The 10,624-nt window shown below is 39.2% G+C and overlaps 1 protein-coding gene and 1 long non-coding RNA gene across 2 annotated transcripts in view; one reads left to right on the forward strand and one right to left on the reverse strand.

Moving 5' to 3' along the window:
- LOC135478170 (ubiquitin carboxyl-terminal hydrolase 40-like) overlaps positions 1–3,599 on the reverse strand; it is a 37,954-nt gene extending 34,355 nt beyond the window's left edge. The window contains exons 1-2 of the mRNA XM_064758441.1: positions 3,302–3,599; positions 1,210–1,277 (exon numbers count right to left, since the gene is read on the reverse strand). Coding sequence (XP_064614511.1) covers positions 1,210–1,277; positions 3,302–3,494 — 261 coding nt within the window. The 5' untranslated portion in view covers positions 3,495–3,599. The remainder of the gene's footprint in view (positions 1–1,209; positions 1,278–3,301) is intronic.
- A 781-nt stretch (positions 3,600–4,380) lies between these two features.
- LOC135478057 (uncharacterized) lies at positions 4,381–5,695 on the forward strand. The gene is made up of 3 exons (XR_010445254.1): positions 4,381–4,849; positions 5,235–5,344; positions 5,527–5,695. It is a non-coding gene; the product is annotated as an uncharacterized LOC135478057 (long non-coding RNA).
- Positions 5,696–10,624: the final 4,929 nt, after the last annotated feature.

Here is a 10,624-nt window from a genome sequence, read left to right on the forward strand (position 1 = left end):
ATGTCACACTGTCGCTCGAAAGATGGGGCTACACCTTTCAATAATTATTCATGATCATCTTTTAATTCTCGCTACATGTTTGAAAGAGACAATGAAGCTGGAACCTAAGATCAGAGATCACTCACATGTTGTGCCGGACGCATTGATTGGTACCTTCCAGGCCACAGCAGCGTGAAACAATTCGTGGTCTTGTCTGTCATTATGTATTATTTTTTGTATGACTACATGTACTTCAACAAAAAACATATTTCTGTTTCAAAATAGACTTAAAAGCAAAAAATTCACACAGCACAAATGTTAATTATCAAAACCTTTTCAAGATAGTGTTTGTGTTTTCAAGGCTATTCAAAGCCTTGATTTTTTAAATTTGTTTTCAGGACCTTTCAAGGTTTTCAAGGTAGGATGCATACCCTGAATATTATCTTGCTGCAGACGATCCACAGCTGACTATCCAAATCCAAAATCTAAACGGGAGAACTAGCAGTGAGAACCCCCAAAAGCCAGGATCCTGGGAATAGAGTCCTTGTTAGGGTTCCATTGGGGCATATTCACATACACTGTTTCATAAACATTACAAGGAGTATGATAAAGGATTGCTAAAGTATCAGGCACTGTTAAGGTTCCAGGACACTTTCCCAAAGTCATTTCTTAAGTTCCTTCACACTCTCTCAAAGCAAATAGCTAAAACTTCTGTCCACTTTCACAAAGGGCATCACTAAAGTTCCTGCACACTTTCTCAAGTGGATCTTTGTTAGAGTTTCAACACATTTTTGCAAACAACACTGCTAAAAGTTCCTGCACACTTTCACAAAGAACATTGCTAAAGTTTCTGCACACTTTCTCACAGGGTGTCGATAAAGTTCCTGCACACTTTCCAAAGGGGCAATGCTTAAGTTTCCGTACATGTCCATGATACTGCTGAAGACCAGTAGAGAAATGTTGCTGAATTTACTTACCTAAACCTCTCCAAAAGTCTACAGGTCCTGGGGTCGATTCCACAAAGCCATTTTTGACTTACGTCAAAACTTGAAATACCACTGTAGAGCTTACTTTTGAAATTCAAATTTTAACCTCCTAATGAATTGGATCTGAAGAAGTCAAATGTATGAACATTTCAACTCCCAGTTCCACAAACTATGCAGTGTGGCAAGGTTTCATGTTTTCACTTAGGTCAGAAATGGCTTTGTGGAAATGGCACCTCATATGTACCTTACACCCCGGTTTTCCAATCTCCTCCAGTCTCCCAAGCTCTTCCTCTGTCAAACTGAACAGGCAATCTACAAAACAACCAACCATTTAACAATATAAAAAATATGCATTTATAATAGGGCTGCACAAATTACCTCCCTTGTAGTCACTCTCCTACTTAAATTGTGCGTTTTTAGGAGGAAGCTGTGGTTAGGTCAGACAACTGAAAATGGTTAATGGCGAGTTTTGATGTCAAAGTGGCCTTCGCTATCTGAAGACCTATCTTCAAGACAGATTTTAACTTTGTAATTGATGTGGAAAGAATAAATATTTATGTTTATAGCTATTCAGAGGAAATTTCAAACTCCTCAATGAAATACATGTACACGTAGACTAAAAATAGACTACATGTAGACTACAGTGTACAATGAACTCACATACCGGTATGTGCATTCTACCTAAGCTGAAAAAGATCAACTTCATTGAACATTTCTTGCCATTTTTGCGACTCACGGCGGCTGATGACAGGTTTTCCTGCTTTCTGTTGGCTAGAAAACAGTACCGTCGTAACATAACCTTCATCAAGCATACTTCAGTAGTTTATGTCCTACTTGTTGTGGTTTCATGCCTCAAAAACTAATCTCGCGATATGTCATAGCTGTTCTCGTATAGCAAATGAAGTACGGTATCTCAGAAGAGACCTATTCACACTATACTTTTTTTTTATTTCATTTGATAAAAACTGGCTTTGATTCTCACTAACCTAACTCACCAGGATTTAGAAGAGAAAAAAATATTCAATGTAGCAAAAAATATCAGGCAACGGTAAATTTGGGTGTTTTGTTCTTTAGGCACATTCTCTACCACCACAGAATGAGAAGTAAAGCTCTGGCTGTCTGGCACCAACTATGTGTTTTAAGTTGAAAGCTTGTAGTTACAGAATTTCGTGAAGTTCAGATGAAAGAGTGTAAAAAGTTAGTTGTAAATGTGGTCTTCAATATTTTCGTTTTTTTAAATAATTTTCTTTCAAGAGAAAAAGACACTTTAAAATAATTTTTGTATGGTGTGGGACCACCTCTTGGTATATATTGTCTTCAACATTTATAATAATGTTATAAATGAGGATGTAGCATATGTTTGTTTCATATATTTGCACTAAAACCTGGTATTTTCAGGTAACAAATGTGTTTAACCTGGATATTGATCATATTTATATTTTTAATATAATCATAAATATTATCATAATTCAAATTAAAGGTAAGTGTTTTGATATAAACTGCAAATTTACATTCAAATAAATTTATCAGACATGCATCACATCCTTACTTAGAACATTATTACGCAAAGATTATATATACCAAATTGTGGTCCCAAATACACACCATACAAAAATATTTTCAAATGCCCCTTTTCACCTAAAAGGAAAGAGAAAACAATATTCTAGACCATATTTGCAAATAAGATTTCAGGCTCTTTCATCTGACATTGTCATCATTTATTTGTTTTTTCCTCCTTTAAAGGAAAGACAACAATATAACTTTCAGTAGCTATTTTGAAAGATGGGTGGAAACAAATCTAAACAGACAATATCATTTTTCTCTGACATTTTTTGAAAACTCTATAAATCATCTTTCAATCAGATATTCTTTTGAAGTCATGGGAGAAACCTGGAACAGCTAGGAAGATGTGTTACAAAGACTAAACTGGGTTTGCAAAACATAATCGGAAACACCTGCGTTTTTGGGCTACAAAAATAACTTGCACCACTAGCTTAATCTAACAACATGGAAGTGCTATCTATTTAGGTATGCTTTACTATTTATCATATTGCATTAGTACACCTATCAACTGCCATAAAAAAACCCATGAGCTATCCCTAGGAAGTCACTACATCCAGACCAGTCACCACCAGACCTCTGTGTGCATCTAGTAGATTTAAATAGTAGTTAGGCAGACACATGTCAGACTTGAAGTTGTGTTGATTATTTAACTGTGACTCATTAACTACCTGGTATACGTGACATAATGTAAACATGTGCGTAAACAATAGGCCTATATCGTGATGGTGTAATATGACAAATGTATGCTAACGCTGATTTTAGAGTCCAATTACCTCTGAAATCTGGGGTATAGAGCAACGTTTGGAGCAGAGAGTTAAGATAGCAGGTAGCCCCCTGATTGTTAATTCCAGCTAGGCCACAGCTGAGCCTGGGGGGTGGTGGGATGTCAACCCCTCCCCCGGGCGGTGCCAACCCGCTATCTCCCAACCCTACACCGTCCGACTCGTCGAACAACCCTTCGAACATTGCTGGCTGGAAATTGTCCCAAATTAGCCCTCATAAGACAGTATAGCGAAGTAGCCTTCAGTCGTGATCCTCTAAAATCCTAATGGAAAAGTGCTTCAAATGGCTGTCAAGTTAGAGTTGTCACTAATGCAAGTGTTGTTGCACGACAAATCGAAACGAAAACGTGCTGGTTTCTAGTTCCGGTTGAGTACGACAGGGCAAACCATGTGGCAAAAATGCGCCACCAGTAAACTTTAGTCACTAGAGGGCGCTGTAACCCTATTTTCACTGACGCACCATGCACAGGGAGCAGTAAATCTCAAGAAAGGTCATTTATATATGCAAAGCTTCTTTCATCAAGTGACGAAACCGGATATTGAACATATTAACTCATTCGATTTACATTTGAGCTTTGTTGTAAAATAAATATTTTCACAAACAGTCTTAACTTTGCTTCTTCATCTTGATAAGTAGGCCTACGTGTACGTAGTACACTGACGTACTTTCACTTTCTCTTTTTCACTTTTATAGATGGGTTTCAATACCAAATAGAAAAAAAACATTTAGTATCTCTTGGTATTGAACATAAATCGTATAATTTACGGCTAAATGTAATCGGCTTCATTTCTTTATTTATCTTTGTCTCACGAAATATGCAAGTGTTGTGTAGTGCAGATACGCCCTACAGGCTATTTGAATAATATATACATAATTATTGTACATGTCTTCACCATCGATGTCAGCTTCGGGACCGGTAGATCCAGGATCAATCCTTGGTCGAGTCACACCTAAGACTTTAAAAGAGGAAGTTGTAACTTCCTCGCTTGGCGTTCAGCATGAAGGGGATAGTGCAACGACTGGTTGACCCGGGGGTCATTCTACCACAACAGTATATTTTATGTCCTAAGGCTCAGACAGCGCTAAACAAGACTATTTTCTTCAATATGAGAATGAAGATTTGCAGGAGTATGAAATACAAGACAATAACTGCTAAAATGTACTAGTTTGGCTTTAAAAAAGAGGCAAATAACATGCTTTATGAATTGATTTGGTTTTGTGGTATTGGTAAAATGGCATGTCCCACAGTGAGTTTTGTATTAAAACATTACTTAAAATGCTCTTTTTTTGTGGAATTTCTATCTCCAGCCAAAATCAGTTGTTGCCGTTAACATTGAATAATATATGTAATAAGAAAATTACGTTGAAAATGTACAAATGCATTAAATACAGCCTGTGAAAATGATGTCCCTTAGTGCTGTGTCAACTACGTTACCATGACACTTTCTGGTGAACTTAACAAGAGTTACATGCCCTTGATGACAACCAGATCCCCCAGGGCAAAGGCGGGAAATTGCTGATCTTCAAAGTCAGGTTTGGTAAGTTTCTATGCATTTTTCGCCAAAAACTGTTGATTAATGGCTCAACCTAAATGGTCTGTCACTTAAATATGTCAACTATGTTACCATGATATTTTGCCAATCAAAGGTTTTACCTGAAAAAGTAATTAACAGTCTAATATATCTGATGTAATCAAATGCCTTTCACCTTAAGTAACTTCCATTGTCTGTGTACAGCACGGAGTTGTTGTTGTTTTTGTGCAGTTCTGTCAACAACGTTACTGTCAACTACGTTACCTTGTACCTGGTAACGTGGGTGACATATGGTAACGTTGTTGACATTTTAGATTAAAAGCTAAAGCGTAACCTAATACTATTTATTCTTATCAGAGCAGTGCGTCATAAAAGTCTGTTTTTGTTGCAGAAGAACTTTTCAAGAAGCATATACGGCAGGAATATGCCTCTATCTGCTGCAGAAAAAACAGCGTCGATATAGACAACGTCGAGAAGCCCTGACGATAATGGAAACGGCAGGTATGTGTAGCTGATTAAGTTGTATTGTCTTCCTGTGAGATAGGCCCAACGTGTGTATTACAAAAGCTGACAAATGGCAGATATGGCAATCCAAAATGAATTCTTGATTTTGTTACTGCTAGAGTTTTAGTATATATGTGCGCACAAAAGCTAAAGTATTATTTCTCATGGTTGTGTTTCAGAAGAGAAAGTGGACTTAGAAGGCGAAGGGCTCGGGCTAAACGCTCTGACATGAAAGACTTGACAGAAGCATTACAGCAGGAGAAGAGGCGTGCAGAGCGCTACAGAAAGCGATACAACCGTCTTCTCAATCGCACATCAGACAGCCCTAGAAGTAAAAACTCATCAGTTACTAAGGAACTTTCATGTTGGGAAATCTGTCAGACAAACATTAAATTTCCACTTTGCCCTAGTCAGCGACCTGAAAGCCAAATACAAGGCGTCGCATCATGAGAGGAGGAAACAAATGGTGGCACGACTTTTGACTGGGAAAATAGTCAAACAGTATCGATTCCAGAAATTTGCGGAAGAAACTTTTGGCTTTTCCCAAAGAAGATGGAAACATCTAGTCACTGGCTCCACGTGTAATGCAGACCCTTTTGATTTTAAGAAACGGAAGATGGCAGCGTGGGCCTCAAAGTTGGCATCACGTGTTCGATCCTTTTACATCCGGGATGATGTATCACGTATAACTGCTGGGAAAAAGGAGACAAAAATCCGAAATAAGCAGAAAATGCAGAAACCCTTTCTATGCGACAGCTTGAAGGTGCTTCACATGAAATTTCTTTGAGAGAGCCCAAACATGAAGATATCATATTCTCTCTTCTGTCGGTTACGACCGTTTTGGGTAATTATACCGTCCTCAAAGGACAGAGAAACCTGTCTGTGTAAAACACATGAAAACTTGAACCTACTTGTCCAAAAATTGCGTGACTTAAAACTTTTACAAACATCCGACTTATGTCAAATGGCAGACAACATGGCTTGAGACAGAAATCAAAGGGCGTGCATGTACGGCGAGTGTGCATCATGCGTCTCGGTTCAAGTTCCAGTGGAAGAAAACTATGATGAGTTACAACAGGTAGAATACTGGCAATGGGTTTCCAAAAAGACAGAGAGAGTGCTGAAGTCCTCGGAAGTGAAGGAACAGAGGGTGACGTCAAAGGATAAAATTTCAGAAAGACTGGTGGATGTGGTTAATTTGTTCCAGAAACAGATGAAGCAATTTCAGCGCCATTTATTTAACATACGTCACCAGTTTGCCTCTCTACGACAGTTGAAGGAAAACCTTAAGGATAATGAATGCATAATCCAGCTTGATTTCGCTGAAAATTATCTTTGTCAATATGCCACAGAAATACAGTCAGCACACTTTGGAGCCTCACACCAGCAAGTTACCTTACATGACGTGGTGCTTCAGGTAGGAAACATTCCAGAGGCAATAGCTATGTGCACTATGTCCCCATCGCTGCAGCATGACCCACCTGCAATCTGGACATACCTAGAGCCTGTTTTTCAGTACATTAAAACCAAGTTCCCAAAGGTAGACACGTTGCACTTCTACAGCGATGGCCCGTCCACCCAGTACAGACAAAAGAAAAACTTTTTCCTTTTCTGTACCAAAATATACCAGCAGGGTTTCTCATCAGCAACGTGGAATTTCTTTGAAGCTGGGCACGGTAAGGGCGCCCCTGATGGAGTAGGTGGGTCCATCAAAAGAGCAGCAGATCGCCTTGTTAATGCGGGCATAGATATCCCTGATGCTAAAAAAATGTTTGGGTGAACTAACGAAGTCAGAAACCAAAGTGAAAATGTTTTTCACTGACAGTTCTTCTGTTACCAATGCTACAAAGATGCTTCCCGAGAACATAGTAACCGTTCCTGGTACAATGGGCATTCATCAGATATGTACAACAAAGATGGGGTCAATGTATTACAGACAGATAAGTTGCTTCTGTAGCCATCCAGACACCTTACGGTGTTCTTGTTATGATGCCAAAGAGTTTGTGTTTCCGACATCTGAAATGACTACCCCTCAACAACCGACTCATGAGCCTTCACACACCGGCCTGACTCCTCTCGACATCACCGACCCTGACGTTATCGGAAAATGGTGTGTGGTAAAGTATATGTATGATGGGAAATATTACCCGGGTATTGTGACAGGTGTGGATGAGAAGGATGTGGAAGTGAAGAGCATGTCGGCAGTTGGGGAAAACAGATTTTTCTGGTCAAGGTTTGACGATGTCGTCTGGTATCGCCACGAGGACGTAATCTGCACCATTCCCGAACCGTGTAAAATTGGCACACGTCACCTGCAGATTGATAAAGAAATCTGGTCAAAGATAAATTGATCAATGATTTATTAATAAGTTTATCTGAATTCTTTCTGAATGTGTTAGTAAAGTTGCACAAGTCGTCTTTGGCCAGAAATAAAGTATGTGTAACCTACAGATTAAATGAAGACTCTCTTTTATTCTCTTCAATTGAGTGAAACCTCAATGCAGAATTACCAACCCCGATAGCTCAGTTGGTAAGGGCGCTCGCTTCAGGTCCGGGAGATCCAGGATCAAACCTCTGTCAGGTCACACCTAAGACTTTAAAAGAGGTAGTTGCAGCTTCCTTGCCAAACGCCCGGCATTTAGGGGATAGTGAAACGACTGGTTGGCCTTACCAGTATAATGGTTCGGAGAGGGTTTGTTGGGTGCCTTTGGCAAGTCATCTCTGTGACACAGCACCTTATAAAAGAGCGGTGGAAATCCGCCCTGCAACAAGGAGGTACATAACATGTGCACACACCCTAATGACTCCTCGTCGTCATGTGACTGAAATATTGTTGGTACGACGTTAACCCTAAGCATTCATTCATTCAATGCAGAATTCTATTTTTATATCGTTTCGATGTTAACCGGTGTTATAATGTTTGGAAGACTCCCACCATGAACAAGATCGCAGTTTCAGTGTCCAAAGTTCCTCTGCTTGAAATATTTTTTTGGGCCTGAATCGCAATATACATGTATGTGTTGGCGCTGCTCTGCATGTGGCTGTATGTGGAGTTGTACTTTAACAAGGTCCATTGCACGTCACGTGTGGTTCATAACTCCACTTCCCAGATACACTGGTCGCTATCATGTGAGACTCCGTGAAAAATTCTTGTTGTGGTGTAAAACAACAACCAATCAGATCAATAACCTGTTGTATGTTGAAATCTGTTGGGTAAGAAAAACAGATTTTGGTCTCCACACACAGGTACTGTGTTACTTTTGTCAACAACGTTACCGGTGTCAACTATGTTACCAGAGCTGTCCACTACGTTACCACACATAAAACGCTTATTCAATACTAATGCATAAGCGCACATTGAACGCTCTGGTGTCATTTACAGCGGCTCCGTACACTTCTTTGTTTGTATAAACGTCTTTGTCAGAATTGACATTGTATGCCTTCTGAGTGCATTGACTGGGTGCATATATTGTGTTTGGGGTCCTGAATTGGGTATAAATAGTCAAAATATCAAAACCATCCAAAATCCCGGTTACATTATCATATGTTATCGTGCTAAGGACACTTAATTATTAACATCATAGGGTATGTAAATATGCACTATCGACGTTTGGCATTCACTCACGTAGAAGTTTGTCGGTAACGTTGTTGACCGAGTTTTGATCTCAAGCGGAAGGAAAGTTTGTAAAAAATCACTAGATATGGAGTTTGATGTTGCACATTGTGGCATATGAATGAGTAAATATATACAAATCAGGGAAATGAAGTTCAATCAGTTCCTTCAGCTAAAAATTATGAACTATTGGCCAGACTAAAATATACCCTTACGGTAGAATGACCCCCGTATCAGTATAATGGCTCGGGCGGGGCGGCTTACTTGCCTTCGGTAAACCCCAAGCACTTAGGCCTACTCATTCACCATCGATAGGAATGTACGTGTATTGTGATACTCCATTTGAGACAGATTACTTGTGTTTTCTGACATCACTTCCTGCCTCATCACCGTACACATGGAGGGCATATGTATATGCATGTATGTGCGCGCGCACGTATATATATATATATATATATATATATATATATATATATATATATATATATATATATATATATATATATATATATATACACATCATGGAGAGGTACTTCATCATAGCTTCCACACTATGCAAAACTGCACAACAATTCAAGGGTTATGCGGGAATTGAAACAAGACAGCCCAGTTCGCTACATCATGAACTTGATACTTGAAAGTATCATGTTTATTGTAAATGCTGCAAATATTGTGATATTACCAGACAAGGTAACCCTTTTCTCAAAAGTGATATGTTCAAGCTTCTCACATTTGCTGTTGTACCTGGAAATGTGTACAGTAACACTGTAGACTGTGACAAATTGGGGTGCGAAGCTTTGGAGAAGTTTTAAGATCGTACATGGATCAGTGTACTTTTGGGATGCCCAAAAGAAGAATAACTCATCTTACCTCAAGGACGCTGGAGTTACAACACAGATTGAATTAAATAATCCGTTGGTATCAGTTAAACAGGAGAGAAGACTTCTTTCTCACTTACTTGTTGTAGCTTAGAGCAGAATAAACTCTGATGTCACAGACGCTATTGGAGATTTTGAATTTAGTGTAGCTCCACCTTCCAACTTTCACCCAGATGGATCAATAATAATGCTATCTGACAAATCGAAGGTAGTATCTTCCATTCTGAATGTACCTCTACCAAGAAACAGGACATTATCTGAACCAGCAAGTGATGTTCCCTCAGTTGTAATCATTGATGCTATGTGTATAGTGAACATGGTGCCCAAAAAAACCCTGAAATGTCAAATGCAATGTATTTTACCTTGAAGTATGTAGACATTGTAGCTGGAATGAGTGACACTTATGATAAGTCAGGATTGTTTTTGATCAATATATCTCTGGCTCTCTCAAGGAAACAACTCGAGATGAGCGAATAGTTAAAATAACACCAGTCTATTACCAAGTGAATGATGATACTGAAATCACGAACATGAAGGTCTTTCTTTCTCAGACCTGACGAAGTACCAGCACCTGTTTGATAAGCTCATCAGTCACTTCCTGGGCAAAGCCAAAAGGGCGCTGGTTATGAATCACACAATAAACGAAGTCAACTGTCCCCTGATGGACATTAATTGTTAGTATGCCGGAGAGGGCAGCCGGTCACCACAACCAGGAAGAGGTGCCCAGCTTGTACTTCTGGATGCATTTGATGTGACTGATAAGAACCCGCAGTCTATCCCTGATAT

The sequence above is a fragment of the Liolophura sinensis genome, chromosome 11 (genome assembly GCF_032854445.1).
Source record: "Liolophura sinensis isolate JHLJ2023 chromosome 11, CUHK_Ljap_v2, whole genome shotgun sequence".
Classification (NCBI taxonomy): Eukaryota; Metazoa; Mollusca; class Polyplacophora; order Chitonida; family Chitonidae; genus Liolophura; species Liolophura sinensis.